The sequence below is a fragment of the Sarcophilus harrisii genome, chromosome 5, assembly GCF_902635505.1.
Source record: "Sarcophilus harrisii chromosome 5, mSarHar1.11, whole genome shotgun sequence".
Taxonomy (NCBI): Eukaryota; Metazoa; Chordata; class Mammalia; order Dasyuromorphia; family Dasyuridae; genus Sarcophilus; species Sarcophilus harrisii.
The window spans coordinates 269,241,895-269,264,652 of NC_045430.1; the positions used below are offsets into that span (position 1 = coordinate 269,241,895).

General features: G+C 50.1%; 1 protein-coding gene across 3 annotated transcripts in view; it reads left to right on the top strand.

Annotated features, from left to right (window-relative positions):
- The window catches only part of ANO10 (anoctamin 10), a 153,786-nt gene extending 135,900 nt beyond the window's left edge, over window positions 1-17,886 (top strand). For all 3 annotated transcript variants that reach the window (XM_031940459.1, XM_031940460.1, XM_031940461.1), the window contains exon 13: window positions 17,308-17,886. In XM_031940459.1, coding sequence (XP_031796319.1) covers window positions 17,308-17,373 — 66 coding nt within the window. In that variant the 3' untranslated portion in view covers window positions 17,374-17,886. The remainder of the gene's footprint in view (window positions 1-17,307) is intronic.
- Window positions 17,887-22,758: the final 4,872 nt, after the last annotated feature.

The following is a 22,758-nucleotide window of genomic DNA, read 5'->3' on the forward strand; positions in this document are numbered from 1 at the left end:
CATTGCCCCAGAGAGGAGGCCCTGGGTGGATCTTGCAGATGAACATCATCATTTTTGGGGTGCAGACACAGAGTCCCTGAGCCATGAACGGAGCAATCTTAGGGAGAGGGCGAGCTCTTCCTGGGCGGACCCATCATTGGCAGTCTGAATGTTTGAGGGCCGGGGCCCCTCCTGAGGGCCAACGTTCTCCCCCAGGGAAAAGGCCCAGGACTCGTCTCTCTTGTTGGAGACCAGCCTCGCTCAGCTGCCCAGGGTTAGGAAGGCCTCGGAAGCCGTCTAGCCTCTACCCCTACTTTGGCATGGGGTCTGGGGAGGCTGACCAAATACTCCAGGGGAGGTGCTGCAACCCACGGGATGAACCAAACATAAAAGGGGCCTTTTGGTGCAGCTTCCAGCCCATCCTGACGATGCTTGAGAGGAAGATGGAGAAGAGGTTGCTTTTAAGCTGACGGTGGTACTCTTATAGTAAATTAAGGAATAGTGCCATATCTACACTGACTTTCTCATCCCATATAAGACTAGAAAAGCTTGGCCCCTCAAGCAGTTTATTGCCAACATAGTTCACAGAAAAATGAATTAAATAGAAATTCACTGAAAAATGGAAAAAAGAGTCAAAGAATTGACTCTTTCCATATGTCTTAGAAAACTAACTGAGGCAAAGTCATCACCACCTGAGTCTAGAAGTGGTCTAGAAACTGCTTCACCCCAGCAAAAATGGAACCCTTCCCCAAGGGGAAGTCACAGCTTCAGAACACAGTACTTACTGATTCAGTATATTCATATCATAGAAAAAGATGTTACAAGATCATCAACAATATTGGACAAAAAAAAAAAAAACTAAACTAAAAGGAATTATGGAAATCAGCTTGGTGTATAAAAACCTATCCAAGCCAGATCATCTCAGGGATTTCTGTGGATAAAAATGGACACAAACAGACACAAAATGGGACAGATCTGCATTTTTGGAGTGATTCTTTAACAGTAATGGATCGTACACTTTGGGAATGTGTGGTTCTTATGAGATGGAGGGCTGGACATGGAAAGTAAGAAAAGCTCGTCAGAAAGAAGGGATAAACATGTTTAAGTACATAAGGAAGAGATTTGTGCTTGGCAACACCATTTTGAAGGCATATTGGGATTCATTTTCCTTTTTTTCCTCTTGATTAAATTTAAGCAAACATTTTTAACATTTGTTTTTAAATTTTTTTTAATTTCCAAATTCTCTCCCTTTGACCCAGAAATGGAAAACAGTTGGATATATTTGATATAACCAGTCATGTAAAACATTTCCATATTATCTATGTTGGAAAACAAAATGCAAAAAAAAAAAAAAAAAAAAAAAACAAGAATAACAGAAAAAATTTAAATGTACAGCTCGATCTACATGTAGATTCAATCACTTCTTTTTCTGGGGGTGATAACATTTTTCATCATGAGGTCTTCAGTATTATCTTGGAATATTATAAAGCTGAATATGGCTAAGTCATTCACAGTTGATCACCACTAGTACTATGTACAGTGTTCTCCTACTGCTCACCTCACTTTGCATCAGTTCACATAAGTCTTCTCAGGTTTTTTCTGCTCATCATTTCTTATACCCACTAGCATCTCATTACCATTATATACCACAGCTTGTTCAATTAGTCCCCGATTGAGGGCATCCATCCCCTCAATTCCAATTCTTTGCTGCCATAAAAAGAGCTTCTCTAAATATTTGTGTACATATAGGCCCTTTTCCTTTGATCTCTTTGGGATACAGACTTAGTAGCGGTATTGCTTGGCTCAAAGGATATGCAGTTTTATAGCCTTTTGGGTATAGTTCCAAACTGTTCTCTAGGATGGTTGGATCAGTTCACAAACTTACCAACAGTGCATTACTGTTCCTGTTTTCCCACACATTCTCCAGAATGGTCATTCTCCTTTTCTGCCACGTTAGCCAATCTGATAGGTGTGAGGTGGTATCTCAGAATCGTTTTAATGTGCATTTCTCTAATAAATGGCAATTTAGAGCATTTTTTTCACACGATTGTAGATTGCTTCTAATTCTTCTGAAAACTGCTTGCTCATATCCCTTAACCATTTATCAATTGAGTCATGACTCATATTCTTATGAATTTGACTCATGTCAACTTTATCAGTGATACTGCATGTAAAAAAAGTTTTTCCCAGTTTCCTATTCTCCTTCTAATCTTAGCTGTTCTGAGATTAATTTTTAAGATATCACAAAGAGAATTTCCAGCAGGAGGAAAAGATCCTGGGTGGAACTTTCACCCAAAAAGTGCCTAAAAGCCAATTGCTGATTGCTCTCATGTTTCAAAGTCATCTTTGATGGAAAAAAAAAATTAGACAAAATCAGGAATCTTCTCCCAGATGATTTTCTATCTTTATAATTCTATCCATTGACTGGGAAATATAGAAATTGTGAAATGCCATTATATCTCAGCCGATAAACCAACAAAACAATTTGATTAAATGGAAAAAAACTACGGCCTTCAAAGCTCCCTTCTAAGGAGGCGACTTTTCTATTAATGCTATAGTTATATAAGCCTTGGCAGGGGCTTTGTTCATTGACCTGAAGAATGTCAACAACAAACGAGGTGTAAAACAGGAAGACATCTGCTCCGCGGAGATGCTTGCCAGCACCCCCAGTGCGGGGACAGCAAGGTCTTCCAAACGCTCCCCTTCAGAGAGGACATGGTTTTCATTTCACCCAGGCCAAGGAAACTACATAAATTCCTTGGAATCCAAGGAGTACGAGTAAAGGAGATTCAGTTCGATTCAGTAAGCATTTATTAAGCACCTACTGTATTCCAGACCCTGGAAATAAGTCCCTGATGCCAGAGAAGCTGACATTGCACTGAGGGAAGACAGCACACAAACCGATTGTTGAATACAGAAGGCAAAGGAAATACAAGATATCCTCAGACCTCTGGAAGAGCTCCGGCGGGGTAGGGAATAAGAAAGGGCCTCAGAAGGACCCGGGAAGGCAGCGGGGGAGTCCTGCAGGAGAAGGTGAAAAGGGAGAAGAGGCCAGAACGGGAAGGTCCCAGCAAGGGCAGGAGAGCTGCCTGTGGGGAGCAGCTAGCCCCTGTGCTGGGAAATGGCTGGCCCACAGAGGGAAGGGATGTGGAGGAAGGCCTCCCTTTAAAATACCAACCAGGACATCACGGAGAGTGCCACAGTGTTCTGGAACAGGAGCCGGTAGTGGAGGGCTTTGCAAAACCCACTGGATACTTAGGTCACTCTGGCTGGGTCGTACCTCAGGCCAGTGGATGTGTGGGCAGGAGAAAGGGGAAGATGGCAGCCGACTACCGTAAGGACTAGAGGAGTCCCAGTCTTAGTTCCTTCTTCATCTTTCCTCTTCCCAGGTAGGTCTCGCCCCCGCTTCCCTTGGTTTGTTTCCCTGAGCCATTGTTCAGGTCGTGCCCGTGGCCCCAGACACGCATCTTTCCTTCCTCGGTCCCCAGAGGAAACTGGTGATAGAAAGCAGACATTCTGCAGCAAGCCCCTTCCAGGCTCCCTCAAGACCTGGGTCACAGCCTCCAGGGATTCAGGGGCGCGGCAAATAAAGAGCTGGCTTTGGAGCTGGGCCAGACCAGAGTTCAAGTCTTGCTCCTGGTTTGTAGCCGCCTCAGCGCTCTGCAGCAGCCCTCTGAAGAGAAAGTCCCGACCTGCTCTGGCGGTTGCTTATTCTGTGCCGTACTGTGCCGTTCCGTGCCATTCCTGACCCAGCTCCATTCAGAAGGTGTTGGCAGAGAGCTGGTCATTGGGGGCCACAAGGGTGGGGGTCGTGCTGACAGAGGGGCACAGGATCTGCTGGTCCCACATCTGCGCCTTTCAGAGCGTGCTCTTGTCTCAGGTTCCTCGTCTGGAATGCTAGGAGGACGCAGCTGCGCTTTCTGTCACCCCTTACTTATGTCCAGCTCTTCATGGTCCTTCACGCTTCTCTGACTCTCACGACAGCCCAGGAGGAGTCAGTTATTATCCCTTGTCTGAAGTGGAGGAAACCGAGGCAGGCAGAAGTCAAGTGCCTGAGCCACAAGTCATCCCCCGGCGAGCAATGGCGATCTTCCTTGTGCCAGCCCTGACATTGGGCAGCCTCCGCACACCGGACCCTCACAGTCGGGTCTTGTGCCCCAGAAGCCCCTCTTAAACATTCTTCATCCAGTGTCCCCTGGCAGATTCTGACCGGCGCCCTTTACACACAGAGGGGTCCCCCGGAGCGGTCGGGCTGCTCTCCAGTGCTTTTCCCTTTGGTGCTCCCATTTCTAGCCCTGCACATAGTAGGTGGTTTTTATACTGCAATATCCCAACATATGTATCCCCAGGGTGACTGGATCCTGCTATAGCTGGGAGTCTCCTGCTTTCAAAAAAAGCATAAGTAGAAAAGATGGGCTTGGGGGCAAGGAGCTGGCTGAGGGCCCAACGAGACCTCACCCTCCCCTTGCATAGGGACGTTTGTGGGGAAACACTTACTTTATCCCCCTGAGACAGATTCGTCTCTGGGTTAAGGTCAGGAGGAAGAGGGGAAGTCTGGTAAGCCACAGACCGTCCCCAGTGGGTGGGTTAACCACATCCTAAAACCGCCCAGGTAGCTTCAGGGGACCATTTCCCATCAGGAGTCCTTGGCTGACTTACCTTTTCCCCCCGGGGAATGGCCTTCCCCAGGTGCATTAGGGCTGGGACCAGCTTGTATGCAGCAGCAAACCTGATTCCAGCCGCAAAAGCATCAGTCAGAGGGTGTGTGAATGGTGTCAGGACCCCCAGTGTCTCCCCAGAAAGCACAAAGGGGAAGTGAGCTGCCACAGAAGCCATTATCTGAAGCACTTATTGAGCACCTGCTGTGACACGGGGGTACAAGGAAAGGTGGGAACAGCTCCTGCCTTCCAGCAGGGCCCATTTTACAGATGAGGAAACTGAGCAGACAGAGGAAGTAGCTTAAAAGGAAGCCGAAAAGTGGAGTGAGGAACCCTGGGACAGATGAAGATCCAAGGCTGGAGTGGGAGATGGAAATGAGGCCCTGGGCTGCCACCTGAAAGAGGGGAGATTGGGAGGAGTCACACAGCTAATCCATGTCTGAGGCTGGATTTGAACTCGGGCAGAGGAGGTTTCCTGACTCCGGACCCAGCACTGGGTCTGAGCCCCCTTTGGGGGAGACAGTTTGCGCCAAATAATTGAGCCAAATCACAGAGCCCTTAGAGTGAGTGAGTGGGAGGAAAAGGAAGGGCCTGGTAGGGATGACTGGAAGCTTAGCCAAGGAGGGGAGCTGGGGGGAGGATGACAGTTAATGATTGGACAAAGGATAGGAGGCAGGACCGTGTTTGTGGGCCGTTCCAGGGGACGCTTGAAGAGAGAGTGCGAAAGGCCGATGTCCCCGTCCCCACTAAATGGATAACTCTCCCGGCAGGAGCTAGGACCAGGTCGGGGTCTCTGCCTTGGTCATGTCCCTGGGCCCAGTGCCTAGTCAGACCCGTAAATTCTGTGGGCTGATTTCATTTCCATTGGGGAAGGAAGGTGAGGCTCTCCCTCGCCGGCGGGTCTTGGTCCAGCTGCTCCCTCTGTGGAGGAGGACCTGCCACCCCACAGGGCGGCCCCTTCCCCTCTCAGAGGTCCGGCCAAGGGCGCGGCGTCTCAATGGACAGGGCCTAGTCCAAAGGGAGAGAGTCCTCACAAAACCGTTACTTATACAAGCGGAGGAAGAGGTGTCTCTGTGCCTGGTGGCAGGATTTGTGGGACCTTCCGCGCTCAAGTGTCCGTGAGTGTGCGGCCGTGGAACGTGGGGCTTGTGGGCCCCTGGAGGCAGCCTCGGGACCCCAGAGGCACCGGAGTTTCCTTATTTCTCCCCTTTCTCCTCTTCTTGTTTCCTCTCATTTCCAGTTCACAGAAGGGTTTTTGGTTGTTTTTAAGAGCTTAGTGCAGTTCCTTATACTTGTCATCTATTATCAGCTTTTCCTCTATATCTATTAAAAGGAAACATTTTTCTCAGCCCTGGCTTTTTCTTGATAAATTGACTAATGGTTTTTGTTGTTGTTTTTGTTGTTGTTCCTTCATGAGACTTATAAATTGCATCTCATTTCCCAAAGTTGCTTTTCCTTAACTTTTTTCGCCTTTTTTTCCTCTTGATAATTCAGATCTCGTCACATTCCCTTTTTCCATTTCAGCTCCTTAAGCTGTTTTGGGTATAACATTTATCGCCTTTGGCTGTCAGAGATAATCTCCTCTTGTCAGAATCAGAGTGAGTATTTGGTATGTTATCCACTGTGTGCCAGTGGTGTCTGTGTGTGTCTGTCTCTCTCTCTCTCTCTTTCTCTTTGTCTCTCTCTGTCTCTCTGTCTCTGTCTCTCTCTCTCTGGCCCTGCCCCAGAGAGTTGGACATGAGCCCCTTCTCCTCCTCCTCCTCCTCTCAGAGGCAGAGAATGAGAGCCTGCCTTTCTTCCATGGGAGTAATCTTAATGTAACAGAGTCCCAGCTGTTGCTGTTGATTAGGATGGCGAGGATCGCTGCCTCCAGTTAGGAGTCCAGGCCCGCACTTATCCACAAGAGTTTTGGAGGTGACCAGAAGGGTCAAACCCAGCTTCCATCTTCTCACCCACTGGCCTGACCCTCGGCCTTTATCTGGACAGTGTCCACCGCTCCTCAGGGCAGCCTTCCTTCAAGGTCTCCAATCAAAGACTCAATATTGGTTTGGAATGGAGCTCAGAAAAGGGGAAAACCGAACAGGAATGGGAGCATGGCACCGGAGCCAGGGGGAACGGCACCAGAGCCGGGGGGCATGGCACCGAACCCGGGGGGAATGGCACCGGAGCCATGGGCATGGTAGAGCCTCCTAAGGCAATGGGCTGCCCACCAGAAGTCACCTGAAAAGGCTTTGTTCTTGTGGGGAAGGGCACAGTGACCCTATGGATACCTGCTGCCTGAAACATGCCATTAGCGGGAACAGAAAAAGATGATGCGGTGGGAGAGAAGAAAGGCCAGACGGCACCCGTCGGAGCCCATGGTGAACCTCACTGCTTGTTCCGGAGCTTTCCCTCAGTGAGGGCTGCCGGGCATGGAGACCCCCTCCCTGTCCCTTCGCATTTGAGCCTCCATCTGCACGAGCAGGATCGCCGGGTTGTGTGGCTCCCGATATTAAAGTCACGGGATAATTTTAAAGCCCTGAATTTCAGAGCCATGGAGTTAATCAAATAGACTCGGCTCCTGGCCTGAGAGCATCAAGATTGATTTTGTGTCTGTGGGTTGATGGTAAACAGATCCCAGAGACTCCCCACTCTCCCCTGAAATTAATTTGCGGGCTTAGACTATCCACAACGTTTAGTTTCTGAGGCTTCAAGCTCTGCCTGGGAAAACTGGCTCTGAAAGTAGCCACAGGAGCGAGTTTCCACAGGTGTAGCGAGGGCCGAGGACGTTCCTAGTCCTTCACTTTGGCCATGGCTGTTGAGGAGGAGTGGAACAACCGCACTGCTAGAATCGCGTTACAGGCGTCCGACTGTGATGGATCAGCCTCGGAATGTGGGGCCACAGGTGGGATAAAAGTGTCCCAGGAACATTTGGGGGCTTCTCTGGCGTTGTGCACCTCGCGTTTCTCCTGGGCTCGTTCAGTCCTGTTCCCAGAGCTCCCCTTCTCTGAGGAGGGTGCCCTGTGCAGGGGGTCCTGGGCCGGCGCCAAATAGCCAGTTCTCGACCCAAAGCCCTGCCAGGACTTACACCGGGGAAGCTTCCAGTCTTCCTCTCTGACTCCCGCTCACCCCCAGCGGCTCCGTTACCCATCACCATCCCTGCCGTGTGGGACAAGGGGCATCAAGAAGAAGGGACGTAGGATAAATAAAATACGTCCAGCCAGCCCGCCGGAGGCTCTCACAGTCTTTTACATCGATACTTTGAGCTGTTCTTTCTCTGATTGATGTGGCTTCAGTTTTGTAATCCACAGAAATTCCCCTCGATTCATTTACCTGATGGAGAAAGGAAATCAATATTTAAGCATTTCCTTTAAAAGCCCATTGTGTTATCAGGATCCTTTCAGAATTGTCTCGCTATAAGTACCCATTAGCTGTCATGTAGAATTAGAAGTGTGCTATAGAATCGTAGAGGGACTTTTTGATTCCTAAAAGAAAAGTAACTAAAGATTTAGTAATAAATAAGAAATAAAAATAAAGATGAAGGCAATTCATAAGAAAGATAGATTTAGAGCTTGAAGGGGCCTTAGAAGTCATCTGGCTTAATCTCTCCTTTTACAGATGAGGAAACTGAGACCCAAAGAGATGATTACACTTGGTCGGTCGTTGTCCTTTGTTCTCAGAGAACCAAAATGTAGAGTCACAGTGCATCCGACTGGGGCTGATCAGACCAATGCAAGCCAGCGTGCTAGGACGCAAAGAGTCCCTATAAACATTTGGGGTGGATTCTCTCATATTGCACATCTCTTGTTTCCTTTGGGCTAGTTAAATCCTGCTGTGCTCCTGGAGCACAGCTTTTCCCTGAGGAGGGCACACCACACCGGGCGGTCCTGAGCCGAGGTCTCCCATGTCATAATTAACACCCCCAGGGCCTCCATGAGCCAGACCCACCATCCGGATGGGGAGCCATCGTGGGCCCATATAGCAGGAGGAGAGCCATGAGTCCACCCTCCCCACCAGATCACTCAGGGTCTCTGTCAGGCGCTGACTGGTTGCTGGTGCTTGGACCTTTGTGATTAATGGAAAACTGTGTGTTGTGGTGGAAAGAGTGATGGACTTCCAGGCCATGGAGGGGGGAGGTCTGACGTGCCCTTGGACTTCACCTCCCGGGCCCCATGTTCCCGTAGTAAATGGAGAGGTCAGGCTGGCTGGCCTCCAAGGTCTCCTCCAGCTCGGAAGCCTCGACTGCGTGACTGCGCCACTAGCCAGTTACTTAGGTCACTTTTTCTTAAGTTGCCCTTTTGGGACTTTTCAGCCAGAAGTTGGAAAGAAATCCCTGGTTCAACGCTCAGTTTTCATTCTGATCATCTTTAATTCTACCATTTGCTCATTCTCAGTGACCATTTTCCTCAAATCAAGTTTACTTGGCCATAGACTTTGTAACAAAGCATGCCTTCTGCCAATATTTACCTAATGTAAGGTATTTAAATAGGAAGATATGGATAAGCTTAAGAGCTATTGTTACCCTCTGTTCCTGGTGGCCCGAATAAAAAATAAATAATGAAATAATGAAGCAAAAGAAAGCAAGAACTTTTGAGGAAAGGAGGAAAGGAGTGGTCAGTCACTGAGATCAATATGTTAAAGCAAGAATTTTTTTGGTTTTCCCACGACACTCAAGATCCACAAATTATCAGGTCCTAAGTGATTGTTTCAAAGACCCCAGACAATTTACAAAGGATCTTCAAGAAAAGCTTAGACACTCCCAATCTGGACAAAGGATCATCTAACTGGTCTCGAGAACTGCAGAGGCCATCAAGAATCAGTATAACACAAAGTACTCTAGCTGAGGATACTGAAACCTCCTAAGCAGATATTGACTCTGAAAGAGAGTCTTTGTGTTATTAAAAGAACTGATGAATGCAGACCCAAGATGACAGAATAACAGAAAGAAATACAGCCCAGCTCCCCTACTATTCCTTCTCCACAAAGATCTCAGAAAATGTACCAGACCAAATCCTGATCAGGAAGTCTAAGGGGGAAAAAATCCCAATTTTTTAAAAATTGTAATTAAATTTTTTCAATTTTGTTTTTAGTTTTTAGACTAAAACAAGCATTTTCATAACAAAGTAGAACTAGACATTTTTCCAAACCAAGTCAATATAGGGAGACAGAGAGGGCTGTAGATACTGGGGACCAGGGAGATATGTCTCCCTTACCCTGTCCATCAACTTTTTGTGACCCTATGGTTCATAACCTGTCAGGCCTATCCATCCTCCATTATTTCCCAAAGTCTATCCAAGCTTATGTTCATTGTTTCCTTGAACACTATCTATCCATTTCATCCTTGGCCATCCCCTTCTTTTGCTTTCAAACTTGCCAAAAATCAGGGTCTTTTTCAGTGAATCCTGTTTTCTCATTGTGTGGCCCAAGTATTTCAGCTTCAGCTTCAATATTTGTCCTTTCACTGAGTAGTCTGAATTCATTTCTTTAAGGATTGGTTGATTTTATTTCCTTGCTGCCCAAGAGACTGAAAAATCTCCAGTGCCACAGACTGAAAGTGTCAATTCTGCAGCCTTGAGCTTTCCTTATAGTCCAACTTTCATAGCCATATATTAGTATTGAAGAAACCAGAAACCTTTGTTGACAAGCAATGGTTGTTGCTTTTTATTCTGCTGTCCACATTTGCTATAGCTTTCCTTCCAAGGAGTGAGGGTCTGAATTTCATGGCTGTGGGGCCATCTGCAATGATCTTTGAGCCCAAGAATATAAAATTCTATTTCTTCTTCCTCTATTTGCTAGGGAGTGATAGGATCAGTTGCCAAGATTTTAGTTTTTTGGGTGTTAACCTTCAAGCCAGATTTTACACTCTCCTCTTTTACCCTCATCAAGAGCTTCTTCAGTCTTCATTTTCTGCCATCAGAGTGGTATCATACGCATAAGTGAGATTCTATCTTTTGATTTGCCCAACCTTGTATTTCACATAATATACTCTGGAGATGTCAAATAAAGAAGGTGATGGTGTTCAGCTTTGTCATACTCCTTTCTCGGTCTTAAAGCAATCAGTTATTCCATGTTTGGTTCTAATTGCTGCTTCTCAACTCGTGTACAGATTTCTCAGGAGACAAGTAAGATGACCCCGTACTCTCATCTCTGAGAACCTGACAGATTTTATTGTGACCCATACAGTCAAAGACTTTAGGGCAGTCAGTGAAGCAGGAGTAAACAGTTTTTTGAAACTCCCTCGTCTTCTGTATAATCCAGCAAATGTTGGCAATTTGGTCTCCAGTTCTTCTGCCTCTTTGAAAACCAGCGCAATCTTCTGGTAATTCTCTGTTCACATGTTCCTGAAGCCTACTGTGCAAAATCTTAAGTGTTGGTATGTGAAATGAATGCAATTATTTGGTCATTTGAGTGTCGTCCTTTTTTAAGATTGGGACATAAACTGATCTTTTCCAATCTAGTGGCCACTGCTGAGTTTTCCATATTTACTGGCATAATTCACCTAGCAAGAGAAAAAAATTGTATCCTTAATGATTTAGAGGAACTTCAAGTATTCGTGATGGAAAAGAACAAGAGATGCAGAGAATCATTTAGACAGAAGGCCTGGAATTGGTTCTGTTATGTTTTAATGATTTTAAAGGGAAAATGCAAAGAAGGGAGGGGAAAAGAAATATACTGAGAGGAGAGAAGGTGAAGGGAGGATGGAAACAATTATCTCATAATTGAGATGTGCAAGTACAAGTCTGTATAGCCCAGGGCAGATGATACTTGAATTTCACTCTCACTTGGACTCCCCAAAGAGGAAGGAATATACACACACACACACACACACACACACACACACACACACACACACACCTAGTTAGGTACAGAAATAGATCTCACCCAAAGGAAACAGGAAGAAAAGGAATTAAGAGAGAGATCAATAAGAAGGAAGGTAGATTAAGGGAGGAATTAAGCAGAAGCAAAACAAATTCTTAATTAAGGGGCAAGACACAAAGAGAAGTTTTTTCTGAAAGAAATGTAAGAAAGTGTAAAGAAAATAAGATGGAGGAAAATACTCAATTAATGATCATAGTTGTAAACGTGAAGGGGAAGAACTCATCCTTAAGCAGATCCCAGAATGAATTAGAAACCGTAATCCAAGAATGTTGTTTATAAGAAACACACTTGAAACAGAAAGATACACGTAGAGTTAAAAATAAGGGGCTGGAGCAAAGTCTTTTCTTCTTCCACTGAGTAAAAAACCCAGGGACAGTCTTCATGATTCCAGACAAAGCCACAAAAATTAAAAGGTGTAAACGGGGAAACTACATTTTGCTGAAAATGAATTCATGTCAGTGTTATACAAATGGGTGCCAAATTGTCATCACATCTAACCTCTTAAAGGAAAAGTTAAATGAGTTACAGAAAGGACAGCAAAATATAATAAAGGGGGCCTCAGTTTACCTCTCTCAGACCCCACTGGGGCCCTCTCTGCCACAAGTCATTTTACATCTCCTAATTAACCATCCCACTCAGCTCTGTGGTTCTTCAGACTCCCCCTGCCCCTCCTCAGCCAGCCTCATACTTTATCAAAGAAAACAGAGGCCATTTGCCTCGAGTTCCTCCTCCTGCCCTCCTCCCGCCTCACCCGGGCACTTTCTGCCCCCGGTCTCCAGGGACAAGTGACTCCATTCCATCCATCTTCCCTGAGGGCTCGCCTCCTCTGTCCCTGGACTCTCCCTGCCTTCTGCCCATAAATGTATCCATCCTCCCATCTCTCCTAGCCCCTCTGAGCCTCTGACACCCCCCACTTCTCACTACTCTCTCGTTCTCCTCCGACCCCCTCCTCTCTGTGTCTTTTGATGGATCTTTTTCCCACCAGCCCTTGGGGAGCACGGAGCTCTGCCCCGGGTTCTGCCAGCTTTGTGGACTCAGTTCTCGTGGGCTGATGCTCCTCAGATCTACTTGTCTGGCCTTAACTTGGGCTGGAATCAGCCTGTGTGAGTGTGTGTGTGTAAGACAAAGAGTGCAAACTGTCTGGGGCAGGGGTGAGAGGGAGGAGGTGGGAGGGGGGGCTATTTTTTAGAGAAGGGCTGAGCAACTCAGTGTGTATGAATATGATGGAGTATTGCTGGGCTGTGAGAAATGATGAAGGGGAAAGAGAACCTGAAGAGACTGGGACGATTGGTTGCAAAGCAGAGTAAAACCAGAAGGACAATCGGTGCAGTAACAACGTTACACAGACAAACTTTGGAAGACTTGGGACTGTGATCACCATAATGACCGACCCCAGTTTCCCAGGACTCCTAACACAAAGAGTGCGTGCCGATGGGCCCAAGGCAGGCAGAGACATTGAGGGAACGGACCCTGTAGGGACTTGTTTTAGCTGACCCTGTTTGGAATGGGTTTCATTTTTCTTGCTTTTTCGTTCAGGGAAGAGGAAAGTGAGCGAGGGTGAAGAAAGACCTGAAAACAAAATGAAATTAAAATGTTTTTAGAATTGCTGTTGCTCAGCTCGAGCCCCTGCCCTGTACAAAGCAGGCCAGAGCTTTGGGGACACAAAAGGATAAAATCCTGGCTTTCAAGAAGCTCATATTCTCCAGGCTCAGAAAAGGAGGCTCCAGGGTCCCTTCACAATTGAAACCTGGGACCCTGACCCCGACTCTACTGCTGATGGATCATGTGACCTCAAAATCTCTTTCTTCTGCTCCCTTACCTTTCACTTTTATGACATTCTGCAGCATTTCCCCCTCTCCCTTACAGAGCAGCCGAAAGAATGGGCTGTATTCTTTTCCCAGCAGCTGCTGGCGCTGGTAATTTCGGATTTTTTTTGTCTGTGAAGCCTCCTTTCTGTCTGTGAAATCATAGATTTCAGACTCCTCTGAAGCGATCACTTTCAGGACTTTGGAGCATATTGATGGGTTATTTCACACAATGTTGGGCTTTCACCAGTTTTGATGAAAAATAAAAGCCCCTTGGCCAGTCCCTCCCAGAGGCCCTGCCTCTCCCTTTTGTCTCCTCTGGGCCTCCCCCGCTGCCAAAAGCCGGGTCGCTCATTCTCTTCAAGTTCCCCATGCATCCAGAAGAGAGATGCCCTTTGTTCCAGCCCTTGGGGAAGTCAGGGAAAGGCCTGGGTCCCGCAGCTTGTCCCTCTGGCTCTTCATGGGCCCCTGTCCTTACAGACTGGGATGGAGTCCTTCCGCAAGCCTTGGGAGGTGCTGGAAAAGTCTGCACGGTCCTCAGTCCAAAGACTGGCCTGGGGACATGGGGGGGGGGGCTTTAGGGAGTGGGCAGAGGGGCAGGGAAGCCCAAGGTCATCACCCCGGGGCCATCATGCTCTACATCTGCTGCTCTACAAGGACCTAGCCAGAGGACCTGAGTGCAGGGGGACAAAGTGCAGGACATCATCCCCGGGGAGAAGTCCTGCAGGGACGTGGGGCCCTGAGTGACGGGGACAGTCACTGTCCACTCCTGTCCCAGGGTGAACCGGACGGGACGCCTGTGACCGGCCCCGCCCCTGTGGCGGCCCAGAGGGAGCAACTCTGTGTCAGACAGGTTTATGGCAGCACCAGTCACCTGCTGCTTCTGGGCTGGGGTCCCTCCCCTGTTTGGGGGCCTGCCTTGTGACATCACCTCCCAGTAGGCTTCCTGCCTGGTTGCTGCCCCCCTTCCCCCCCCACTCTCTCCAACAATTCCCTAAATGATCGTCCTCTTCCCCGGAACCCAACGCCAGCAGGTCACCGGGCCTTTTCTTGGCCCTTGCCCAGAAATTCACTGCCCTGCTGATTGCCAGCTTCTCTGGAACTGGGGGTGGCTGGGTAAACGCCCCGATTAGTCACCTGGCAGGCATTGCCAGGAGCCCTGCCTCGGGCTGACGGTTAATGATTTCCTAGCCTCCTGTGCTGACCTCTGGGCGGTGCTTCCAGGGCAGAGATTGCTGCTGCTTTGCCCCGTGTGCCCGGCAGCATCCCCCAAACCCCCTCAGCTGGCATAGAGATGTTCAATAAACGCCATTATTGGTGGGCGGACTGAGGAGCTGAGGAGCCTGCTGTGTGCCGGGGGCTGGGCTGGTCCTGACCTGGGGATCTTGATTTCTGCCCGTCTGTGGCAATGTGCTCGCTGTGACTGCCCGTGTGCAACCCAAAGCCCCTTGCCATCTTGGAGAGGGGGATGGGCAGGGGGAATCATTTGAAGTTCAAAATCTTATTAAAATTATTATAAAAAATATCATAAAAATAAATGTTGGAAACTCTTTACATGTAATTGGGGAAAAATGAAAGATTCTTTTCAATTTAGAGCAAATCGGTTTCAGGGGAAACGGCCACAACGGGGCCTTGGGAAGGGTCTTAGCTAGGAAGGGACACTTGGGATGATTTTAGGACTCTGGGTATTCTGGTTTGTGTATTTAGAATGTTGCTCCTTGGTCAGCAAACTGTTCTTCCTCAGCGTGTGCCCAGGCCAAATGCTGGAGCTGGAGAAGAGGAAAGTGTTGGGGTTTTTTTTCATTTAGAATTTTTTCTCAATAGTATTTTATTTTCCCAAATACATGTAAAGAGAATTTTCAACATTCATTTTTGTAAAATGTTGTATTCTAAATGTTTCTCCCCAACGCCCCCCTCCCTCAGCAAATATACACATGCTCTCCTTTTAAACATATTTCCGTCTGTGAAGACACCAGTTTTTGAAAGCAGCGTGGTGAGAGACGCAGAAGTGCGTGGGTCTCATTTCAGAGACTAGAAAACCGAGACCCGTTTCTTGGGCAGAAGCTTGGCCTTTTGGTGGCCACGGCCTTTGGCAGAGGAGCGCGCACTCCCACAGCCGCGAGCCATCAGGCCACCGGTCTCCCTGCTTCCACGCTGGGGGAGCCCGCGCCGCCGGCCCTGGAGTCCCCGTCCCCACCGGGAAGGCTCCGACTCTCCCAGCGCTGGGTAACGCTCATTATCTGGCACGTGGGGCTCATAATTAACCGGGCCCAAATATTAGTTTCCTTCTAAAGAGAATCTGTGCCTCGGCAGGAGTCAGAGCGAGCTCGGAGGTGACGGGAAGGGTTTGTGATGGAAAAGTGAGCAGAGGCACAAAATACCTTCTTCGGAGCCGATCCGGCTCCCACGGACCCGCTACGGGTTGGGGAGAAAAACCGTCTCAGTGGAAGGCGCAGCGGGGCCACTGATGGAGTTATCTCCGCACGGGGCCGAGCCCCAGGCCCACTGTCCAGCTCCCCGGCCGCTGGCTCCTGCCGGTCCTGCTGGCGGCTCCCGGGCTCTCACAGAGAGCTGGGGCTGCTCGGGAGACCGGGAGCAGAAGGGTTCTTTTGCCCCCTCCGCCATCCTTTGTCAAGCTGGGCAGTGACGTGGAGGCTGGGAAACCTAACCAAGGTGGAAACAGGCCTCAGAACCAATGGGACTCTTAACTGACCGGGGAGCTCAGCTGAGAGCCCAGCGGATCGGAGCTGCTCTCTGGGGCTCCAGGAGGAGAAATCAAAGGGAAATTCTGAAAAATCAGCTGTCGGTGTATCAGTGCAGGCTGTGATTGTGAACTTGGTTGGCCGATAATCAGGAGCCTCCCCTGAGCTGAGCTGCCAGGAAGGGGGCCGAGGGTCCACGGGGAAGAATGGGTGGGAGTAGGGGGAGTCAGGAGGGGACGGGAACAAGGGAGAGAAGAAGCCCCGGGACAAGAGTGTCTGGGGCTCTGAGGGAGGGTCCCATCCCAGCCTCCTTTATTCCCAAGCTTGGCAGCTCGTTTCAGGGTCTTCTCCACCTTTGTGCCTTGGGCCCAGCTGGTGACACTCCTGGGCTCCTTCTCACAATACCTTTAACACACAAAATACACAGGATTGAAAAGGAAACCAGCTCTGTGGAAGTGCATTTTTCACCCTATTTTTGGCAAACCCAGGGGAAGAACTCCCGTGGGCGAGAAGGCTTTTTGTGGTCACTAAGGACCCTCCAAAGGCCCAGATCTCCCTGTCAGGGGTTACGTGTTTGTCAGTCTCGGTCAGTTAAGATCTCATGGGTCTGGGGGAGAGGAGGAGGAGGGAATCTGGCCATTCCAGGCAGGGGAGGGGTCGGGATGGGAAGCCCACCCAGCACAGGAGGGAAGGAGAGGCTTGCTGTGGGAGCCCCCAGGGTGTCCGGCTTGTCTGGGGCCTGTCCTAGGGGACTTTGAACAGGTCACTCTGCCTGAGGTCACCTTCTTCTATGTACACTACGACCTGGCCCGGCCTTGTGGCTCCTGAGCCTCCGGTGGTCGCTCCTGCTGCTCAGGCCGCTCTGTGAAGAGGGTGGGGGCCCAGGGGGCTTGGGGAGGTCTCCAAGCAGGCTTGAGAAAAGCTGCCCTTGGGGGGAGAAGGCAAAGGAGATCTCTCTCACACTCACACACACTCATGCACACACGCCCCCAGTTCCGTAGTTGTTGGGCCCCAGAACAAACCATTCCCAGAAAGAAGTAAGAGCTTTGTGAGCACCAGCAACCCTCCCTCCCCAGGGCCAGGCCGAGGGCTGGGCCCCTCCAGCCCGTAAGGGGGAGGGAGGGTCTTTTACAGAATCGGAGGCAGCCTCATGAAGGCGCCTGCACAATGTCCGCAGCGGCTTTTGGCCCCCCTGGACCCCCCGCCGTGCGGCTGTCACTGGGAGGTAGGGGATGGGTGGGGGCGGGGGCTTCTCCATACGGGGCTGAGGGCAAGGTGCTCAAGGCTTCTCTCTGCTCTCTGCAGCACATTAAACTGGTGGCCGAGTCGCTGAAGGAGGAAGGGAAGGAAGAGGAGAAGAAGTCCCCTTAGGACAGCCCCCGGTCTCCGGGGCAGCGGCCGGTCCGGCCCTCTCAGAACTGAGCGGACCTCCCGGGGCCTGGGCTCTCCTCCGTCCCGAGGGCGGCGGGCCCAGCCTGGCTCCTTGTGGGCCTTCACCAGCGGCTGGCCTCGGACCAGCCTCCCAGCATCCTCTCCGCCGCCTGGGCAGCAGCCCCAGCTTCAGAGCTCATGTGGTAGCTGAAGCTGGCCCCCACCAGGCAGGTCTCCCCGCCCCCTCCCCTCCGGTCCCTTGGGGGGAGGGGCCGTCCGGGGCAGCCTGGCCCCTGGGCCGGCCCCATACCCGCTTCTCCCCTCCCCCCCAACACTTGATTCTGTATTATTCACGCCCCGGGCCTTAGCCTGATGATGCCCCTGGGGCCCGCTGGGTGGCCCGGGGCAGGCCGGCTGCCGAGAAGGGGGGGCTCCCCCAAAGCCCCCGAACTGACTCCCTGCCCGGCACGGGTGGGACTTGGAGCCATTAAAGACAAAGCTGCATGACGGTTACCCTGTGTCCGTGTGAGCTGCCGTCGTCAGGCCTTCTGTCCGCCCGCCCCACTGGGCACTGATGGGGACGCCCCGCCTCGGGCCGCCAAACTTTGTGGCCTCTGCCCATGCGGGGACCCTGGTCCATGCCCAGCCCGGACGCCCCAAGAAGAAGGGGGAGGGGTTCCCCAAAGCCTCCAAGGGCGCGGCTTCCCTACGCCTTTCTGACCCCCCAGCGTCTGCCCAATTTAGGGGCTTCTGCTGAGAGAGCCACTGGGGACCCCCACGCCACTGAGACCCCTGAGCGCTCTCTGGCTCGGCCAGGAAAAAGAGGAAGAGAAAAGGCCCCCAAGAGCAGGCAGGAGATGCGACCTAGAGCCGGGAGCCAGCGCAGGCTCCTGCCCGAGGGAGACTGTTCCGGCTCCCATGGCTGCCCCAGACTCAGTGTAGGTGGGCTCCTTCCCCCCAATACACAATGCGGCCCCTTCTTCCACCAGGGGCATCCAAGAGGGCACCTGCCCTTGGGGCTCACCTGGGGGTTCCGTGGGCAAATACTCCTGCTCCCCCTCTGATCCCATCTCTGCCCAGGCTTCTGCTGAAGCTTGTGCAGGGTAACCCCCCGGGGACCGCCCCACTGGACCCCGGGAGTCGTGGCCCCTGACCTTGGGTCACATGAGAATATTTCAGGGAAATCGGGCCCAGCCCAGAAGCTTCCCACCAGCCCAGGCAGGCTGGGGAGGGTTGGGGGTAGGGGAAAGGGGGGGGGGCAAGCCTAGATCTCTGCTGCCCCTTCCCTAAAGACCCACACACACCCTCGCACACACACACAGGCACACACCCTCTCACACACACTCACACACCCCACTGGTTCCTGACACAGATTAGTCAATGAAGCCATAAGCAAGTGAAGTGGGAGGAGGGCAGGCAGGGGGGATAGTCAGGCTGGGAGGATGCCCCTTGTTCCCAGGAGTGTCCTTTGGGCTCTGACCCCGTCCAGCCACCAAGCCCCACACCCAGTTCCCTGAGGCTGAGATGAGGAGGCCAAGGCATTTTGCTGCAGGTTGGCTGGTCATTGAGCAGGAACTAGATGTCTGATGGCCACAGGCCACAAGCAGGATGCTCCTGCAAGGTCAGAAGTTGCCCTCCGGGCACAGAGGAGGCTGGAGTGAGGAAGGGCTGGCCAGGCTCCCCATTCCCTAGTTTGCTGTGGGCAGATGTGACCCTAGTCCACCCTGACGCCCTTGACCATATGACTTGTCAGCCAGATCAGCCTAACCTCTGGGCTGAGAGGAAAATGGGAGGAAATTTGATGCAAAATCTGAAAATGCTACTGGAAGGTAAGTTTTCGTTGCAGTCTGGCTCTGAAAAGCTGTGTGAGATTTCCACCAGAAACCTGTGAAATGGGTACATGGAGGGGGGAGGGGGGAAGGTGTGACTTCCAACACACCGAGAAAGTAGAAGTCTATCAGGGGGTCAGCCCGAGCCAGGAGACGTCTCCCCTTTGGAAGGACACACCTTGCTCTCCACAGAGGGAAGAATAACTCCATCAATATGGGAGGTGTTACACATAATTACATAAGCACACAGCAATATACACAGGCTAGAAGAGATGTAACAAATAACATGAATCAACATACAGAATTACATATGTCCCTAAGTCCTAGAAATAGTCCAAAAGGAACCCATTGTCCATTAGTTCATGTGCCAGGAATCCAATAATTCCCATAAGCTCTGAAGTCCTGCAATAGTCTCATCAACAATTTTTCATCTCAAGGAATCCAGTGATTCCTGCTGCTTTTCAAGTCCTTGAAACAGTGGGGCCTGGTGGGTGCCCCCTCGGGATCCTTGCAGTGTAACTGATGTGGCCCCTCAATCATGGCTCTTGAGATCTAGAGGAGCCATTTTCCTCATGGCCCTAAGCCTTGGTCTGGCTCCTCCAAAGCTCCTCAAGTTGCCCCTGCATTCTCATCCTGGACTAATCAATCAACCTAAACTTGAACCAGCTGGTGGGTAATAAGTCCAGGCAGGAAGTGCTGGGCACGGGCAGGTGGAACCTTTCGTGCCTTTGAGGCGTTTATATTTTATTGGATTGCAGGAGTCCCGGCCCCTCCCCTCACTGACCCAGAAGAACCGGAATGGGGCTGACAAGCCCTAAGGCTTCAGCACCAACGACTCCATGATGTCCCCACCTCAGCTCAGAAAAGGCTCAAGTTCAAATTCTCCCAGGAAAAGGAAGAGAGCCCGGCCCTTGCCATGTCCCGAGCTGACCCGGGGCCTCTGGGAACTCGGCTCCCCTCCTATGAGACGGGAGACTGAGGTCCCTCCTCTATCACCGACAAAACAAATGTTCTAAGGTTCCAGTCACTCAGAAGGAGGCTGAGGAGAGCGCGGAAAGCGTACGAACTCCCCGGGGACCCAGGGGGCCGGAGCACAGCGAGATGGCGCGGGAGGCACGGAACCCGAAGAACCTTGTCCAAGCCGTGGGACGGGCACCAGGAGTCAGGACGCGCGGGTCATACAGCGCCCAGGGGTGAGGAAGCATCTTCTCAGGGGCCCAGAGGGGTGAGCAGGCGCCCGCACTGACCCCCCCCCCCCCGACAGAGAACCCACAGAGGGCCAGTGACTTAGGACACCCGGCCTGCTCTGCGCCTCCAGCCTCTGGAGTCCCGACTCCAGAATTGTAGAAACTCGGACTCGGATTTTTCTTACCTTACAACAGAGTGAGAACAGGTGCCCCGGCCACTTCCTGGGACCAGGAGGAGGATCAAGGGAGAAAGACTATGACGAGGTAGGGCTCCCCCCACCCCTCCTCTCCAGTGTTTCCCAGCATGGGAGGCCTCAGGGCCTTTTACTAGGAGCCCACTCTGCTGCCCAGGAAGAACCCCTTGGGCCTCCGCCCCTCCCCTCACTGCCGGAGGAGGCAAAGCAGGGCAGGGAACCATTCAGCACTTAGAGCTGTCCTTCAAGGCCCACCCTAATCAGCCTCTCCGGCCTTCGGACTTGCGCCCAGGTAGGACTGGCACAAAGTGAGCAGCTCAATGCATACTTGCTGGAGTGTCTAAAATGTCAGCATTTATTCTCCAATTGATAAGTGGTCCAAGGTTATGAACAGATGATTTTCAGATGAAGAAATTAAAACTATTTCTACTCATATGAAAAGGTACTTTAAGTCACTATTGATCAGAGAAATGCAAATTAAGACAACTCTGAGATCCCACTACACACCTGTCAGATTGGCTAGAATGACAGGGAAAGATAATGCGGAATGTTGGAGGGGATGCGGGAAAACAGGGACACTGATGTATTGTTGGTGGAATTGTGAACACATCCAGCCATTCTGGAGAGCAATTTGGAACTATGCCCAAAGAGTTATCAAACTGTGCATACCCTTTGATCCAGCAGTGTTACTACTGGGATTATATCCCAAAGAGATCATAAAGAAGGGAAAGGGACCTGTATGTGCACGAATGTTTGTGGCAGCCCTGTTTGTAGTGGCAGAAACTGGAAACTGAGTGGATGCCCATTGGGTGGGGAATGGCTGAACAAGTTATGGGATATGGATGTTATAGAATATTATTGTCCTATAAGGAACGATCAACAGGATGATTTCAGAGAGATTTGGAGAGACTCACAGGAACTGATGCTGAGGGAAATGAGCAGAACCAAGAGATCATTATACACAGCAACAAGAAGACTATATAACGATCAATTCTGAGGGACGTGGCTCTTTCCAACAATAAGATGATTCAGGCCAGTTCCAATGATCTTGTGATGAAGAGAGTTATCTGCACCCAGAGAGACTGTGGGGACTGAGTGTGGATCACCACGCAGCATTCTCCCTCTTTTTGTTGTTTGCATTTTGTTTTCTTTCCTCTTTTTTTGCCTTTTTGATCTGATCTTTCTTGTGCAGCAAGATCATTGTGGAAATATGTATAGAGGAATTGCACATGTTTAAGATATGTTGGATTCCTTGACGATTGAAGGAAGCAGGGGAAGAGAGGGAAAAAAATTAAAAAACAGGGTTTTGTAGGGGTGGATGTCAAAAATCATCCATGTATATATTTTGAAAATAAAAAGCTATAGCTAAAAAATAAATAAAATATCAACATTTCCTAGTGAGACCATGAGATCTCCTTACACCAAGGTCCTAGGAGCTTTAGCTAATCTAATCAAATCTTACTTTCTCCCCACCCCCTCTTAATCTCTCATCAGCTTAAATTCTGCCTGGTGGAGTGTCTAAGCCCACATTAGAACTCAGATACCCCAGGGCCAGTGGTCTATCCGTCTTGCCATTTAGCACCTCTAAGGAGCCCAATTTTTGTCTGGAGATTTTGACTCTACTTAAAAAAGTGAATCCTTTCCTGGTGAGCTCCTTCTTCCCTTCTCTTCAACACAAAGCCTCTTGACATCATCCCTTCTTCTAGTCTGATTACAAAGTACCCTTCTCACCAAGTCCAGTCTTCCTTCAGGTTCCTGAGCAGAAGAGATATTTGTAAAGTGTCTGGCACAAAGCAGGTGTCTAATAAATGCTTGTTCCCCTTTCCTCTCCTCGACCTCCTGTCCTCTCATCTTGAGAAGCAGTTTGCTTTCTCTACCATTTCTTCTTCCTAGTCTTCAATCTATCTACAGGTATCTTTCCTGCTACCCAAAAACACACCCAACTCTTCCCATATTTAAAGTTCTGCCCCCTGCCCTTCAGTGGCTTAATGCCCTATGCCTCTCCTTTCTCAGCACCATCCCAAAAAAAACATTTTTTCCCTGGAAATTCTTTCTTCTTAGCACCTCCATTTTATTTTTTGCTCTCTTCTAAAGCCTCTATTGATCTGGATTCTGACTTCATCATTCAATTAGAATTGCCAGCAAACTCTTTTTTTTTTTTTTTTTTTTTACTCT